The sequence below is a fragment of the Manis pentadactyla genome, chromosome 3 (genome assembly GCF_030020395.1).
Source record: "Manis pentadactyla isolate mManPen7 chromosome 3, mManPen7.hap1, whole genome shotgun sequence".
Taxonomy (NCBI): domain Eukaryota; kingdom Metazoa; phylum Chordata; class Mammalia; order Pholidota; family Manidae; genus Manis; species Manis pentadactyla.
Genome location: NC_080021.1, coordinates 52,813,342 through 52,831,770, shown reverse-complemented (window position 1 = coordinate 52,831,770; position 18,429 = coordinate 52,813,342). Strand labels below are relative to the sequence as shown.

The window sequence follows — 18,429 nt, the reverse complement described above, 5'->3', positions numbered from 1 at the left end:
AGGGATTTGCCCTATGCCAAGCAGGAAAGCTTCCTTCCAGTCCTTCCTCTGTTCTTCCTTGCTCTCTATTGCCTGCAAGGCAGCTGTCATTCCCTGCTATTCTCGCTTTAATGAATGAATTCCTTCCTCACCTTTCACTCTGACTTTCCTGTGTCTCTGAACAGAATTTCTTCCTAATATTAACATTTTGTCACATTTGCTTTATCTTTCTTTATATATATATATATATTATCTTTCCTTTTTTCTGTAAAACATTATGCATGTTATAATTCCTATTATTTTCTGTTGAACCTTTTGAGAACAGATTATAAATATTTCTTCATGCCTGGAAATAATTTAGTCCCAGTACAATTATCAAATTGAGGAAATTAAAATTGATAGAATATTGCTTATTGTCCCAATGCCATCCTTGATAGCAAATATTTTTTTCCCAAGTCAGGATCAAATCCTGATTTTGTGTTATTTAATTCGTATTTCTTTGATCTCTTTAAGTCTTATAATGTCTTGGCTCCAGGCACACTATCTTTTTTCTACAGTAAGCCTCAGATCTCTCTACATGGTATTCTGTCAGGATTCCTCCCCATTCCACTACCTTGGTACTCTCCCCCATCCTCCACTCCACTACTTACTTAGCTAATTCCTGTTCACCTTTCAGTTGTCAGCCCAAATGTCTCTTCCTCAGAGAACTTTTCTTGATTCCCACTAGTAGACTTTGATGTCCTTTATAGCTCTAAGCACATTTTGTAATTTCATATTTATATTTCTGATTATTTGTTAATCTCAAGTATATATTAGAGGTAAAGTTGATAAGAACTGGTCATGTGTGTCTTCACTATACCGTCAACTCAATGCCAGGTCTGATTTTTTCCTTATTACAGGGCCTGGAACACTTCAGAGGGGAAATGGGGACCACATAGTGTAGGACCTTGTAGGCAATTTTAAGAATTTTGATTTTTTCTTTTTGTTTGATTATGTGCAACATAATCTAATTTACATTTTAATTAGATCCTTCTGTTTTGAAAATAGACTGAAGTGGAGCAAATAGGGAAGCAGTTACTAGGGTGTTACAATAATCTAGAAGGAAATGGTGGCTTGAAATATGCTGGAAGATATGAATGGTCATACTGTGGATATATTTTGAAGGTTGAGTTGACAGGATTAGCTGACAGACCAGAGCAGATGGGGATGGGGTATGAGAGGAGAGAGTCAAAGATGACTCCATGTGTTTTGGCCCAAACAACCGGAAGAATGCTTTGCCATTACTTGAGATAGTGAAGCCTGTGGAGGACTTTGGGGAGGAAAATCAGGAGGTTTTACTTGTACATTTAGATTTGAGAAGCTTACTAGTCATCTGTGGTAGCAAGCCTCCAAGGTGGTCCCCAATGATCCTTACCTCCTGGGTTTACTCCCTTTCTGGAATCCCCTCCTACATTATAAAAAGGCTGATCTGCTTGGCCAATAGAATAATGCAAGGGTGATGGTGTGTGACTTTTGAAGCTAAGTCATAAAAGTCTTTGAGCTTCTGTGTTGATCTCTTGGATGGTTTGCCCTGCGGGAAGCCAGCAGTGATGCCATTTAGGACACTCAAGCAGTCCGATTGAGAGGTCCACAGGGAGAGGAACTGAGGTCTCCCCCTGACAAGCAGCACCACTGTTACATGCAAGTAAGCCATGTTGAAGTCAATCTTCCAGTCTGGTGTAACTGCAACCCTGCCTAAGAGCTAACTGTGGAGTCCTGAGGGATGATGAGCCACAACTGCCCAGCTAAGTCATTCCTAATTTCCTGAACCATAGAAGCTGTGAGAGATACTAAATGACTATTAGTTTGAAGCCACTGGCTTTGGTATAATCTGTTACAGAGCAATAAATAACTCATACAGCATCCCAATACAGAGCAGGGAGTTGGAATCTGGAGTTTCAGGGTCTGGGTGTTTGGTAGCCCTCAGAATATAGAGGGATTTCAAAGCTGTAAGACTAGATGAAGTAACAATGACAGATTGCTTATTGGGTATTAAAAATATAAAACCATTCTCTGCTCTCTATTACCTCCTATTTTAGCAGAGCCAAAAGTCATGAAGGTTAGGTATGGGAAGTATGTATTTTGGAAATTTTGAAACTTGCCTTTAAATTAGTGGTGCTTGAGGCTCATCACTTAAATGTAAAAAACAGTAGCAAAAGTAAAATAAAAAGGTGTTCTTACCAACCTTTAGTAAAAACAAAACACTTCTCTTTCCTCTCTACTATGCTTCAACTACCGAGGCCTTGTTTCTGTTCCTGTAATTTGCTAAAGTCCTGCCTTTGCCCCTGCTATCATTCTGCTAACCTCACATCTTTGCATGACTGTATTTTTTTTATTTTTGAGGTCTCAGTTCAAGTATCACCACCTTGGAGAAACCTTCCCTGATCCTCAGTCTAAATAAATCCCCAACATGCCCAAGTCCCTCTGTCGCATCATCCTGTATTACTTTTCTCGTGGTACTTAGAACTATCTGGAATCATCTTGTTTTTAATAACTTAAGTATTATTTGTCCTCCACGACTGAAGCTTCTTGTCTGTCACTAGTTTATCATAAATCTACATCAATGCTTGGCATATAGTAGGCACCCATGAGGTGTTGAATGAATAAATGAATCCTTACTTGTGTTTATATCATTATTTGTGTTTAGTTTGCATCTCTTGGGTTAAAAGTTTTTACTTAGGAAAGACTGTATTTCATGTTTCATTATCCTTTTCTTCTGTAATTTAAAAAAGTATCCTTTGTCCATTTTTTTTAAGTCAACTTTTACTTAAGATAATAACCCTTTCTTCGACTGTCACGTTTGTAGCGAATATTTTTTTCATTGTGTTTACCTAGTAATTTTTGTCTCTGTTTTTCTTGGGCAGAAGTTCTAAATTTCAAGCATTGAAATGTAGCCATATTTTCCACAGTAGTTTGTTTAGCTGTAGGCAGCATAAAGTAGCCGCAAGCGGGGCGTTTGCTAGTTTGCTTAGATTCTGTGACTTTAGGCAAGAAGTCAAATTATTTGACTACCAAACCTCAAACTATTCAATCGCATTTTTCTCATTTGCGAAATGGAGATAATGGCACTAAAAACGTTACAAAATTGCGAGCATGAACTCAAAGTAAGGATGTAAAATGACTCCGGGAGTGTGTACATTAAAAGCGCTGTAAATACGAATGGTTAGGTGCTAGCAAGTCACTACTTTCATGATGATGTTTACCTAGTTCAGACAGTGATATAAATTTTCTCAACTATTTTTATTCTGTTACCCTTCAAGAATTTATTTTGCTTCAGCAAACAATTAATTGTAACGTCTAATCTCCCAAGGAGCCTTGAAGCCTTCGCTTACAGTCTAGACTAAGGATGGTTGGGCAGGGCCTGTGGTGGGCGGAGCCGCCCTTGGCACCGCCCCTCGGCCCGTTTTCCCCCCAGGTTCCTGTGAATCCCGGGCAGCTACGGCGACCCTGCGGTTTGTGGTTCCTTGGAGTTCCTCCTCTAGCTGCCTTCCACCTCTGGGCCCGGAATGTGAGTGCGGGCCTCTCTCCGCTTTGGGGCGGCCGGTGTGGAGGGGCCCCCTCAACCTACCGATCCCTGGGGATGATGGGGGGGTGGAGGAGGAGAGTCCGGGTCGCGAGAGTCGGGCCCGCAGGCTCCGTGTGGCGTGGTCCTCTGGGCCCTGGCGCTGAAACACACCCTGGCCTCCGTCCCTCCGCGGACCGTCCGCGACTCGCGGGGGCTCTCGGGCCGCGGCCTGGCGAGGCCCGGGAGTGGCTGCGGTCTCCCAGAGAAGCCGGAGTTCGGGGCTTAGCTCTGGGCCGCGAGGCGCCTTCTGGGCCTGGCGCTCGTGCACCTGGGCTGGCGGTGGCCGGTATCCGCCTGCCTCCCGGGCGGGGAGGGTGGGGCCTGCGTCCCAGGGCAGGTTGACAGGCCCCCATATCGCCGCAGCGCCTATCCGGGGCTGGGACGGGGTCGCTGTGCCGCGCTTAGGATGCAGCGAATGCCCATGGAAACGAGGTGCGTGTCAGAGCAGTTGAGGGTTCCAGGAGAAACTGCCAGGTGGAATGCAAAATGGTGACTCTTGATTTCAGAGTAAAGCAGGAGATGGTGAGAAGGGCTATCCCAGCAGCTCCCATTCGGCTCCAGCTTTGACATTCTTCTGTTTAGTGTTTTGTGCTCCCTACAAGCAGGGGCGTGGAGAAAGTGCACCTTCATTCGTTTTGCGTCACCGGAACCTGAGACAGAGCAAAACGACCATTAAGGTTGCTCTTGATGATCCAGAATTTTTGCTTTTCCTTGGTGCCTCAGTAACGATAATCAGATAGAAGGCTGGGACTGAATATAGCAATTACTGATATCAGTGCCCCACAAACACTGTGCCTAGACAGTTTTTATGTATGTTGGCTCATTTAATGCTCACAGCCACAGGCTTAAGTGGTATTGTTGTAATGTGTCATATTCGAGGAAACTGAATAATTTGCCAAATTACATTACCACTGAGTGGCAACATTGGGGTTGGAATTCAGGCCTATATGATTTCAGAATGCAGCTCTTATGGCTTAATGTAAAGATCATTGCTCTTTGGGATAAGATGGATAGGTAAGTTTGAAGTCTATGCTGTGAGGTTTGTTAACTGACTTTGGGCAGGTTATTTAACCTTTCAGGGTATGTTTCTACATTTGTAAAACAGAGATAAAGTGCCTTCCTTCTATGTCATAGGGTTGTTATGAGGATTAAATAAGATCATATTTGTAATACATTTAAAAAAGTGCCTGGCACATAGTTAGTGGTAAGCTATATAAAGCTACATACATCCTGCCGTTGTCATTAATTGGGGCTAGCATCCTCCAGCTCTGGGTGCTGTCAGCCAGAGCCAGGCAGATGCTGTATGGGCCTAAAGTGTAGGTAGAGGGAAGCAGGAAAGGATAAGAAAAGAAAGGAGAACTGAGAACGGATCACATGTATGACGGCAACGACAGCAACACCGGGAGATTATTCTGTGGTACCCAGGCCACATTTTGCCTTTGTGAGAATCTTTTAAAAGTCAATTCCTTTTGGCTGATGAATTGGAAAAATACATCCCACTCTGGGCTGAAAAAATTCAAAGGGGCAAATATCTGACACTGGCCATGCTGAGACTTTCTGGATGTGAGGGGAAGCTGAATTTCAACACTGCACAGACTAAAAAGTGCCTGGCACAAACCCCACAATGAAGTGTGCAGTTCTCTTTCAGGATTTATATTTGGTCTGGAGAACAGAGACAGGGAGGAGGTTTCAGGATAGGAGAAACAAACGGTCTTTTCCTTTGAAGGGTTGGTTAATGACTGGACACCTCTCCTAATTTACCTATAAACTGTGTACACTTTGTAAACAATGATCTTCCTGCTTACATAAATTTAAGGCAATTTAAATGTTGCACATTAAATTTTAGATTTTTTTTTAATACTCTTCACAATGGTATCACTACTGCCCTAAGTATTTCGTTTACAGTGTCTGTTCAGATACCCAGTTCACGTGGGATCCCAGCTCCTGTGAGTTCTTGGGATAGCTTTAGACATAGTCTCCCTTGCCTTCTTTCTTCAGTATTATTGTTGGTTTTTTTTCCTACTATTGTTAGAGTTTTCCTTTCCTTTTCAAAACTTTCTTTAGTCAGTAATTTATTATGCTAGAACGTATGCCTGTTAGCAAAAGTAAGAAAGTTAGTGTTGGATGTGAAATAGGATTAAAAAACACTTTGACCTTCAAAGATTTGTAATGAGCCACCACTACTCGTCAAATCATGATCTTTGAGGTGAGGTGGATCTTTTAGCAAGGACCAATGCCACTTTCACTGGTGGCAGTCAGCCAGTTTGAGGAGTCCAAACTGAGGTATTCCTTTAAAGCACTCACTGTTAACCTTCACCCTACGGGCTAGCTTCCTTCCCATCAATATTTTTCCCTTTTTCTTCTCTTCTCAGGATTGCTAATCAAGTTAAAGCCCAAACAATTAGGCAGGGTATTTGGTAGAAGATTTGCTGAAAGACTGGCTGAGGAGATTTAAGTTAACACCCAGAAATAAAGTATCATAAATTTTATTTAACTTTATTATTTAAGTCTGATATGATAACCAAAAGCAGATATTATGTATACAGTTTGATAAGGTTATGATAACTATATTTAAGGAGATTATGCTGCCTTAAATGTATTTGAAGAAGCTGGGGGTGGTGGTATTGGGATTCTTTTGGAGAGGCTGTTCATTCTTTTAATACATATCAGCTAGTATGCAGTCATAATTTTAAAAAAGATATTAGTCAGTTTAGTCATCAAATTTACCAACATAAATTAAATGGATAGCATATCAATACAGTTACCCCATGAAATATAGAAGGAAATACTACATATTTTTATATTTTAGCAAATCATTTTGAAATGTCCTCTAACCAAGTGGATATCCTTCTGGTTATATGAAAATTACCAGAGGAACAGTGTGGTTGAAATAAGCATTGTTATCAGGTTACTTCAATTTTTTTAGCTTTTAGTTTACCATGCCTGTAGACTCTAAGGTGACAGTAAATGTTAAAACAGATATCTGCAAGTGTAAAGAGGAACCTGTCTGTCCACACTTTCATCTGGTTAGGGGTCAGGATTTCTTAAAATGAAGGGAAACTCAAAACAAGTATTTCCTGGTGGTGGTGTCAAAAGTAGTTTGTAAAATATCTAAACCCACTTTCAGTACTTCCTTCCCTTCCCTGCGTTATTTTCCTCTTCAGCACACAACCATCATGTAGCATACTATATATTTACTTACCTTATTGTCTGTCTCCCTCCAGTGTAACCTCACAAGGGCAGGAATATTTGTTTTGTTTATTGCTGTCTCCCAACAGCTTAGAACAGTGTCTGACACACAGTAGGTGCTCTATAAATATTTGTTGAATGAGTTTTGAGTAAATGAATAATAGTTTTAAACTGCTCATGATTGGGAAATGTAAAGAGATTTGCTGGGAAGTTAGAACCAGCTGAAATAAATGTATGTGCTCAGTAACCATAAACTGAGTATTTTGAAATCAGGAAATGCATAACATCTCAACAGCCCTTGCTCAACATTTAAACTTTGAGAAAGAAGTACTTGGAGAACTTTTGAAGGTTGCTAGTCTCATTTGGTAGCTAAAGACAGAAGTTTACTAAAGACATCCGTGGGTGATCACTGACATCTTCCTCCCAATTGTTTTAGAACAAATAATGGGTCATGGGCCCTGGGCCATGCAACTATGCTGTAGTTCAGATAAACAGACTTCTGAAAATTACCACATCTATTGTAAGGCAGCTGCTTTAGCAAATTAATTTTGTGTAAATTCCAGAGATTCTTTTATTATTATTCCAAGAAGCTCCCTAAACAAGGACGAGAAAGTGGCTTTATGTCTTACTCTTAATAATAAACCATCAATGGTGAGGCAATTAAAATAATTGAGTAGTTAATAAAATAATTACTATAATTCATAGAGTGATATATGATGAGCATGCTACAAACCTACAATTGTCATGTAAAATCCTCATTTTATATATAGGGAAATTTAGGTTCAGATAGATAATTTGGCAAAGCTAATGCTCCCAAATATATGGTGGAAAGAAATTTGAATCAAGCCTACTAACTCCAGAGTTACATTTTGTTTCTGCTATGAATAACCTGTGCCAGATGCTGTGCTTCAGAATAAAGAGAAAGCGGTAAAACACAGTCTCTGTCCCCAGCTCACAGTAGAGAGAACGGGTAATGAGCCATGCATACGAGTAACAATAGTGGAAAGAAAATAAGATGAGTGCCATAACTGCATTGGGGGTATCAGGAACAGCTTTAAAGAGGAAGTGTCATTTGAAGTAGATCTTTAAGAGCTTGGTTGGGCAGGCTGGGGGCAGATGTGAACAGAGCCATGATCTCCAGGCATAGCTAACTGGACTAAGGTAGGCCCTGACAGCCAGTAATGATTTTTGTTGTTCTTGGTTGTTTTTAATCAGAAGTGATAAAATCCTGATATGAATGAAAAAAGGGTGGTGATGGGAATACCCGTTAGGAGACCATTACAGTAGTCAGGTGATCACTACAGAAGACCTGATGTATTGTGACTATAGGAGTAGAAAGAGATTTGGGGTTGTAGTCGACAGAATCTGCTTTACTAAATAGATCTAAGGAGTGGGTCTAAGGGAAGATGAGAAAGAAGAAGAAAAGACTTAACAGATTTTCAGTTATGCCTTAAATGGGAGTGACTTATGCATTAAGTTTCACATATCAGACTGTACTTCAAATATTAGGTCCTAATTTTCAACTCCTTTGAATTATCTATGTTATATAATGTTGCTTCAGGAAAGGTGGGTGCCTGGGAGAATGGTTGATATCTGTTTAGTATTTCTAGGGATTATTTTCATTTCAGAAATTAAACAGTTAAACCAAGTGAGTCTCCAATAAGTAATTGTACAGTAGAGAAGCTATTGTCTAATCCTAGGGGCTTCTTCTGTCTTTTCTCTCTTTCTCCCTGCTCTTTGGGAATAAAATACATAGAATCACTCCAAAGTTGCACAGGCATTCCTTTGCCTGGTCAATTATCCCAGCCAAATCTCCTGTTTTCCATACTCTAATGATACAAAACATTTATTTTCTTCCATCATAAGAGAATACCCAATTGCTCTTTTTAATATTGCATATCACGTGCTAGATAATTACATAGAATGAGAAGAGCTTCTTCATGAGTGTTGCTGTTTGTTAACAAGGTTCCAGACCTGTGTGTTTACGTAATTTTTTCCATTTGCCATTCAGTCGTAATGGGTTTCTAGATAAAAATGAGTCTGTATTTCAGAGTCATTTTCAGGGGAAAATGCTGCTAATTGTGTCCTGGCAGCAGTGCAATAATGTAACTGTCAGCAATTTACTAAATAATCAGGGGGGCCTGGAATGTTGTTTTTGTAGCTCTTGTATGAGCATTGCTAGGGAAAAAAATTATGCTCTTCTAATATGTTGTGTCTCTGCTATGAGACTGACTAAACACGTAAGATATTATGTGCGTTTTCTATTGACATCTCCCCAGTGTTGGAAATTTGAGAGCTTTCTGGTGGTTGGTAGAGAAAACTCTACATGTTCTTCAAGAGCTTTAAAAATCCTTGCTTATTCTGAGTCTCTCCACAGGGTACTGCATTATCCTGGGTACTGCTAACATACAACTTAGAAGATTCTAAACTACCTTATATAAAAGATAAAAGTTTTACAACTAACATTTATTTCATAAATTTTGTTTTAGATATGAGAACGAAGATTTCTGGTACATGCCATATTTACAAGGTTACTTACCATATCTCCATTTTCAGTGATGAGGAAATGTAGGTTCAAAGAGTTGAAGTAATTTTTATGAGGTCACATAGCTAGCAGGGGATGTAGGATTCAAGCCAGGTATGCATTGTTCCAAATTTGATCTTGTTCATGTACTGTAGTAATCTGTCATTGTTAGCGCAGCAGGAATTCATCAAAGGACTTGGTGTAGGTCAAAATAATTAGGGGAATCATCATGGAATGGAATAATGAAAAATTATGAAATGTGGGCTAGATAGGAGAAGATCAGACCCTGAAGGCAAGAGGCCTAAAAAAGATAATAATATTAATAATAAACAATTTTTGAACAACTTACTAAGCATTGTTTAAATATAACTCATTCAGTCCTCCCAACAACCCTATGGGCTAGAGACAGTTTTACCTTTCCATTTTGCAGATGAGGAGACCCAGAGGAAACAGGTCAAGCCTCTTGCCTAAGGTCATGCATTCAGTCATGGTGGGATCCAGATGGGCACCTGATTCCAGAGCCTGTGGTACAGGTCAGTAAGAGGAAGGGACAGATCAGGGCTGAATACAGTAGGTGTGAGATAGGGAAAAGGTAATTGTGCATAGGATGAGGGTAGAGGATGTAGATTTGGGGAGAACTGAGTGCCATGTGGATGCCTGAAGTCTCACAAGAGAAAAGAAGTAAAGGTAGACAGCAGTCAGGAGTGACAGACCCTGATGGGGTGCTCATGCTTCCTCAGATGGGAGGAGAAGAGGAGAGTCAGGGATGGAAACTCCAAGGAAGAAGAGGCTGAGGATAAGGCCCCAGAGTCAGTATGACAGACTTTATGCAGCTGGACTTGATGCAGTTTTGAAGTAACTAGACCATCGTCTCTGTGCTTTTGTGTTTTGTGGTATCTCTCTTCTCCTGTCAGTTTCTTTTTGCCTCTTACTATGTTCATGTTCTTAGGGATTTTTCTTTTCTCATAAATGAAAGTGGAAAGGAATGATTGTCTTCACACTATAATTGCAAATGCCCTCTAATATTACATGCACTTCAGAAAACAAAGAGCTAGCCTTCTGACTTAGATGGTATGAAGACATGCTAATTTTGATGCTGAATTCTGTATCTTGTGTATTCCTGGATAAAAAAACCCTGTTGGTGTCATGTTAGAGTGTTCTGAATTCCAAGACACTATAGAATTTGAAGAGATTTGACACAAGTGACATTTTAAAATGAGCCATTTCATCCTATTACCTCTAGTTGGAGAACTTGAGGCCGCATCTGGTTACACACTGAGTATGTCAGCCTGGCTCTCAGCACCCTCCCCGCACCCCCATCCCCCACCCCAGTGTAGGTCAGCTTCCCCGACACAGATGCTCCTTCACATCACACACGGCGAGGGGTCCTCCCTGTGCCTTCTCAGGTCTGTTTCTTTCCCACCTCTGCTCTCTCCCTCTTCACCTGTTAGAATCTTTCAAATTCCACACAGTGTCTGGATTCCACCCATGTTATTTTCTATTTATTTATTTTATATTGGTATCTTTAATATACAGTTACATGAGCAACATTGTGGTTATTAGATTCCCCCCATTATCAAGTCCCGACTGCATACCCCATTACAGTCACTGTCCATCAGCTTAGTAAGATGCTGTAGAGTCACTTGTCTTCTCTGTGCTACACTGCCTTCCCCATGCCTGCCCCCCATGTTATGTGTGCTAATTGTAATGCCCCTTTTCTCCCCTTTCCCCTTATCCCTCCCTTCCCACCCATCCTTCCCAGTCCCTTTCCCTTTGGTAACTGTTAGTCCATTCTTGGGTTCTGTGAGTCTGCTGCTGTTTTGTTCCTTCAGTTTTTGCTTTGTGCTTATACTCCACAGATGAGTGAAATAATATGATACTTGTCTTTCTCTGCCTGGCTTATTTCACTGAGCATACTACCCTCTAGCGCCATCCATGTTGTTGTAAATGGTGGGATCTGTTTTCTTCTTATGGCTGAATAATATTCCAGTGTGTATATGTACCACCTCTTCTTTATCTGTTCATCTACTGATGGACACTTAGGTTGCTTCCATATGTTGGCTATTGTAAATAGTGCTGCTATAAACATGGGGGTGCATATGTCATTTTCAAACTGGGCTTCTGCATTCTTAAGGTAAATTGCTAGGAGTGGAATCCTGGCTCAAATGGTATTTCTATTTTTAGCTTTTAGAGGAACCTCCATACTGCTTTCTACAATGCTTGAACTAATTTACATTCCCACCAGCAGTGTAGGAGGGTTCCCCTTTCTCCACATCCTCGCCAGCATTTGTTGTTGTTTGTCTTTTGGATGTTGGCCATCCTAACTGGTGTGAGGTGATATCTCATTGTGGTTTTAATTTGCATTTTTCTGATGATTAGTGATGTGGAACATCTTTTCATGTGCCTGTTGGTTATCTGAATTTCTTCTTCAGAGAATTGTCTGTTCAGATCCTCTGCCCATTTTTTAATTGGATTATTTGCTTTTTGTTTGTTGAGGTGCATGAGCGCTTTATATACTTTGGATGTCAACGCTTTATCAGATCTGTCATTTATGAATATATTCTCCCATACGGTAGGGTACCTTTTTGTTCTATTGATGGTGTCCTTTGCCCTACAGAAGCTTTTCAGCTTGATATAGTCCCACTTGTTCATTTTTGCTTTTGTTTCCCTTGCCCATTGAGATATGTTTATGAAGAAGTTGTTTATGTTTATAATTCAAGAGATTTTTGCCTATGTTTTTTTCTAAGAGTTTTATGGTTTCATGGCTTTTATTTAAGTCTTTGATCCATTTCGACTTTACTTTTGTGTATGGAGTTAGACAGTAATCTAGTTTCATTCTCTTACATGTAGCTCTCCAGTTTTGCCAACACCAATTGTTGAAGAGGCTGTCATTTCCCCATTGTATAGCTTGGCTCCTTTATCGTATGTTAACTGACCATATATGCTTGGGTTAATATCTGGACACTCTATTCTGTTCCACTGGTCTATGGGTGTATGCTTGTGCCAGTACCAAATTGTTTTGATTACTGTGGCTTTGTAGTAGAGCTTGAAGTTAGGAAGCGAGATTCCCCCCTGCATTATTCTTCCTTCTCAGGTTTGCTTTAGCTATTTGGGGTCTTTTGTGTTTCTATATGAATTTTAGAACTATTTGTTCCAGTTCGTTGAAGAATGCTGTTGGTATTTTGATAGGGATTGCACGGAGTCTGTAGATTGCTTTAGGCAGGATGGCCATCCCACCCATGTTATTAATACTATTAATTCCTCCCCTGTCTGCTTTATTAATTTCTCTGTGACCTTAATATCTTTGGCACATATTGTCAGTCGTGTGTATTTCAACACTTAATAATTTTGCCACATGTAATGTGGCAAAAAAAGAAATGTGCCTTAATAGTTTTAGTTTTACAAAATTCTTATATGGGGGATTTAGGAGGCAAATGGGGATTTGTGAATTTTCTCCCTTGTTAAGGAATAACTCTCTTCCCAAGTGAAGGTACATACATATAGCATTGCTTTTAAAAGGCATTTCTAGCTATTAGGACTATGAAACCTACATCATTATCATCAGCCTCTTTTAATTTAGAAGTATTAAATGCTAGTATTTATTTCTGACAAACATTGAGGATTGCTACTGTTTTGAGAGAGTTCATTGAAGTAATGAAGGCATTTCCATAAGACATGGGTTGTTTTGACATTGCCAAAGGGCTCTTCTAATAGTAATCTTTTTTCTTTCAGACCTGATTAGGGATGTGTAATTTTTGCACAGAAATCCTGTTTAAATATAAGGGGATGGTGTGTGGATCTGTTCCTGTTGTCCCAGAATTTCACCTAATCTCGAAGTAGAGGGCAAGGGCATTAAATACTCAGTTTTGTAAGAATGTAACCAGCAGCTCTCTGGAGGAGGTACCTCCCTACCTCCAGAGCCTTCTTGACCACCGCTAACTTCCCCTGCACTCATCTAACCAGCTGGCCAAGTGGACTTGCAGCCCTGAATGCCATGTCTGTTCCTCTTCTGGTGTCACCCACAGTCCCTTTCTTTTCCTGGTTTCAGGGAGGAAAGCATTTTACCTTCAGCACCACATCACCTCTAAAGGCCAGCCCCCAAGTACTCCTGACCCCAGTCCTCTTATATTGAATGGGCATTAGGATGAGGAGGGATTGATGAAAGTTAGGCTAATTCTGGTATTACTTGGCAAGGGTTGAGGAAACATGAGGCATGCCTATTTCCTGGATGTTCTCTGAAAACAGTGGAATCATCCAAAGAGCCAATGCCTAGATTACACCCTAAACCCATTAAATTAAACTCCTCAGGTGATTCCAATAAGCAGCCAAGTTTACAGTCACCGCTGTAAAATGTACTGTTTGGGGAAAGAGTGGGGATTTAGGGTTTATTCCACAGCTTTGCGTAATTTTTTGGAAAGAGACAATTCTTTGAAATTCGTTGAAAAAAGAACAGTATCTCACTCAGTTATCTCATTAGATAAATAAAAATAAAATTCAAGTTGTAGTTTAACCCGTTTTGCTTTGTACCTGAATGCAATGTTTACCTTTAAGTGAAGGATCAAGATTTTATTTGGACTTTTTCCGAATGGTAAAATTTATGTAGTCAAGTGAAAAGAAGGTTAATTTTTTTTTTTTTGCCATCTTAAAAGCTACATTTTGTTGTCACAGTGAATTAGTTTATTCCCAGCCAGAGTACCTGACAGGAGCAATATCACTGGGTGAACTAATAGATATCTGAATTGCCAGGAGGCACATGTTAATAGTCTTATTCTAACAAGTTCACTCTGTAATCCTATTCTGACAGTTTGTCCTAAGAATTCAGCTATTTCATTAGGAATGCAAGTGCTTCTTAAAGGCACCATTTCAGGCTTTCTCATTTCTTTGGTTTCTGCACAGCTTCAAGAAATGGCTGCCCAGTGTGTAACGAAGGTGGAGCTGAATATTTCCTGTGACAATCTTTTGGATAAAGATGTAGGGTCAAAGTCGGACCCTTTATGTGTGTTATTTGTGAATACAACTGGTCAACAGTGGTATGAGGTAATACAAATTATGCAGGTGAAAAGTGATCTGAATTGCTCTTTGACAATTTGGAGAGTTTGTTAAAAATGTGAAGAATAATAAAACCATCTTATTTGTTAATGCAGTTTTTGAGCAAGTTTGTCCTTGATGGTCGATCTTTCGTACATTTATAGGAACTTGCTTTAGCTATCATGACTCTAGTTACATGTAATACATAAAGGTGTTAGTATGCAAGTGTACCTTTGATCTGAAGAAACTTCTTTGTTTTGGGGGTGGATATAGGTTGAGCGCACAGAGAGGATTAAGAATTGCTTGAATCCTGCATTTTCCAAGACCTTTATTATTGATTACTATTTTGAAGTAGTTCAGAAATTGAAATTTGGGATTTATGATATCGACAACAAAACTATCTCGCTGAGTGATGATGACTTCTTAGGAGAATGTGAATGTACCCTTGGACAAGTAAGTATATAGCTGCAATACTGTGTTGTGTCTATTTTAACCAAAGAATTAGGTGTTTTTGATAAGTGCTCATTAGTTTATTTTTTAAAGGTGAAAACATTTAATCACTTTAAAGACCAAATTCACATATTCATGTGGTTGATGAACATTATAGAACTTATTTTTTATGAACGTAGGGACCATGTGTTTTTGGCAAAACTGTTAATTCCTTTGGGTTAGGGTGTTTCATTCAACATTTCAGCAAGTATTGCTCTAGCTGCTTTGTGTGCTGTTTACATATTTCAGTAGAGTTTTGTTATGTTTAAGTCGCCAGTGCTGTCCATAACAGCAACTTCTTTGATGTGCTAACCACCACAGTGGTTTCTCTTGACTCCTGATGCCCCAGCTCCCTGTCTTTACCTGGCTTGCTTGTCCTGAACTTTAGGTATAATCAGTTTAAACCTTACCCCCCCTAGAAAGCCTTGTCTGCCCCTGTTTTGGAGTGCTGCCCTGCGCTCACTTGGTATTCCTACTGCTTCTACCTTAACATTCATCATATTTGATTGTAGTTGCTTAATTATCTTTCCAGTATAGGACAGGTTCTGTCAGGGCAGGGGTATGTCTTGGGGCTCCCCATTTTGCTCCTTGCTCAGTCTCTGACTTCTAAGGAGAGATCATCGCTATTTGTAATGGAATGGGGAAGGCTCAAGGACCTAGGAGTTATTTTTTTGTTAGTGGGTGACTTTTGTTGCTCAGATTTGTCATTTATGAGTTTATATTTCTTGTTGAATTGTTTGGATATCATAATATTTCCTATGTTTCAGGGACAATATAGAACTGATCAATTTTCTAGAACTTTGCTGATCAAAATATTAAAGAAGTATTTATTTTTTGGAAAAAATCACAGTGTAGCTAAATCTATGATGAATTTGAGAGAGGTATCTGAGAGCACCTAGGCCCACTGTATTAATTTAATCAAAATGATATTTTGTGCGGTTATATGTTGAAGTTATGTGTCAATTTAAAAATTGAATACTATTTTTTGAGTGTTCTGAGGCCCACCTCTTACCTACAGAGGTTTCAGCTCAGTGATTTGTGTTTGTATTGACAATCTGGCCCTTGTTTTGCATTGCAGGGAAGAAGTTAAACTTTAAAGTACTTGATAAAGAAACTAGTGCATGGGGAGATTGTATCTGTCAGGATTTCCTTGAAAATTTTTTCCAGTGGTTTAAAAATATATAGGTGTGTTTTATAATCTCTAAATATTTAAGGAATAGATTCAGTGTTTCCATTTCTAATGACTTTAAGTGAAGTTTCTATCCAATCTGTTTTTGAAATAGTTCAGTTTTAAAAATTCACATGCTGAACTGAAATAGCTCTTCGTATCATTTGCCAATTTTAACAGATTGTTTCCAGTAAGAAGCTGACTCGACCACTGGTGCTTAAAAATGGCAGACCTGCCGGGAAAGGGAGCATTACGGTAACAATAAGATCTTTATCTTTTGTCTCAAAGACTTAACACAATTGGATGTACTGAAACTGTAACTATCAGGCAAATATTCTACAGTCCTGCTTTATCATTTGATCCTTAATGTCTCCTTTCATCCATTCTTGCCTTATAGTGATCACAAATGGGAAATGTGTTATGCCAGAAATGGAAGGAGAAAAATGAAGTGTGAGGATCCTTTCTTTGAGTTTACGTTGTTGATAGTCAGGGGCACCTGGGTGATGTTTGCCTCTCCCGCATGGAAACGTCAATTCTTAAATTAGAGAAAAACCACTAAATAATCTGGATGGATACAATTTGCTCTCTACAAAGCAGACATAATCCCCTCAACATGAGAAACTTTCCATAATGGATTTTTTTTTCCAGGTGGATCTTATATTATGACATGCTCTCTCAATTCTTATCCATCTTTTTTGTGCTTACCTATCCTTCCACTTAGATTTTTCCATTGCTGATTATTAGTTCTGCACAAATGAATATATGCTTTATACTGTTAGATTTCAGATTATATAATGACACACTATTAAATATCTTCTAGAGTTTCTGTCCAGCTAATCACTGCCTGGACCAATAGTTTTCTAACTTCAGCTCTGTCTGAAAGTGGAAGGTTGGTTTCCTGAGAGAGAGCCATCCATGCCTGAGGGTTATTACTCATTAAAACATTTCTCTAAGTAGCTGTTTCGGTCTAGCTTAAATTTCTTGAGGCATAAGAATGTTGTCTGTTTGGGGTGTTGACTTCCATGAGGCAGAGAACATTATCAGTAGTTCGCTTTATTGCTTCAGAGGCCATGGTAGCCTGGAAATTGTTCTCAAGTAGAAAACATCTTTCAGTTAACATTGGATGAAAAATATTGATGTGGTATTTCAGTTACAGTGTTCTCTAGATAAGATTTGTTCATGCTTCTCAATGTTTGGGGAGCTTTAGTGTTGTGCAGTCTTCCAAGGCTTTGGTTTTTCCGCTGGAATGGGTGAGATCCAGTTTGGGCAACGGCATTGAAAAAGGAAGTTGCGTTATACAGATTTAGTATATTTTGGGAAAATATTTATTTTACCCATGTAAAAAAGTTAGTGACAAATCTTTCTGAATGGTACCATTTTCTTAGCAAACATTTTAAAATGCATTTATATTAGTATAGACTTTCTATACTATTAGCTAACAGAATAAATCAATATTTCTGTAGTTTATCAGAATCCCTAAAACATACTTTCTTTCACTTACCTTATTTACTCATAGATTTCAGCTGAAGAAATAAAGGATAACAGGGTGGTCTTGTTTGAAATGGAAGCAAGAAAACTGGATAATAAGGTGGGTAGTTGACAAAAATTTCCATAAGGATATCATGTTTTGCCTCACATTGATTCCTTTTTGAAAAAATAATGATGCAGTTAGTATTATGAACTCCATCATCTGAGCGTCACTTAGAGTACTAGTTATTTTCAAATTCTGTTTTTCTGTGTGTTAAAGCAGAACCCATTTCCCTTTACCTCTTTCCTCTAGATGTAATCAAGGGATTTGTCTGGATTAAAAGAGGAGATAATACATGCATTAATGTTACTGTAAAAGGCATTCAAGAGAGTATAGTTGGATTACCTTAAGGGAAAAAGCAAAAATACCAGGCTTTATTAATTATAGATTCCTCTTTGCAACCAAAAGTCAATACTTTTTATGAAGGATGAGTACCAGTGTATAATAAAACTATTTAATATATATATTACGGATTGGAATAACTCTTTGATTTTTGTACTTAATTCTGTAATCCAATCAGTAATCTTTATCATTTACATTTACCTTATAATTCACTTTGCAAATATCTTCTATTAGTAGCCAGGGCCTTGTTTTGGGTTTTTTTTGGAAAAATTTAAATATACAAAATTAGAATTGTATTTTTTAAAAATTCCATGTCCCTATCACCCATCTTCAACAGGTGTAGCTCATGGCCAATTTTGTTTTATCTCTACTCCTCTCTACTTTCTGTCTTCTCAGATATCATATCATTTCATCCATAAATATTTTGATGTATCTCTAAAGACTCTTTTAAAAATAAAATTGGTTAATATGTCTCAAGTCTTTTTAAATCTTTAAATGTCTCCCTTCCTTTTTTTTTTTTTAAATAATTATTTTTTATTGAAGGGTAGTTGACACACAGTAGTCTCCCTTCCTTTTAT

General features: G+C 38.8%; 1 protein-coding gene across 2 annotated transcripts in view; it reads left to right on the top strand.

Annotated features, from left to right (window-relative positions):
- The first annotated feature begins 3,412 nt into the window (after positions 1-3,412).
- The window catches only part of CPNE3 (copine 3), a 43,639-nt gene continuing 28,622 nt past the window's right edge, over positions 3,413-18,429 (top strand). Inside the window, exons 1-6 of one of the 2 annotated variants that reach the window (XM_036925095.2) lie at positions 3,509-3,526; positions 9,727-9,829; positions 14,193-14,333; positions 14,598-14,777; positions 16,162-16,236; positions 17,498-17,569. In XM_036925095.2, the coding sequence (XP_036780990.1) occupies positions 14,202-14,333; positions 14,598-14,777; positions 16,162-16,236; positions 17,498-17,569 (459 nt within the window). In that variant the 5' untranslated portion in view covers positions 3,509-3,526; positions 9,727-9,829; positions 14,193-14,201. Of the gene's footprint in view, positions 3,527-9,726; positions 9,830-14,192; positions 14,334-14,597; positions 14,778-16,161; positions 16,237-17,497; positions 17,570-18,429 lie in introns of both variants that reach the window. The other variant, XM_036925094.2, reaches the window with a different exon arrangement.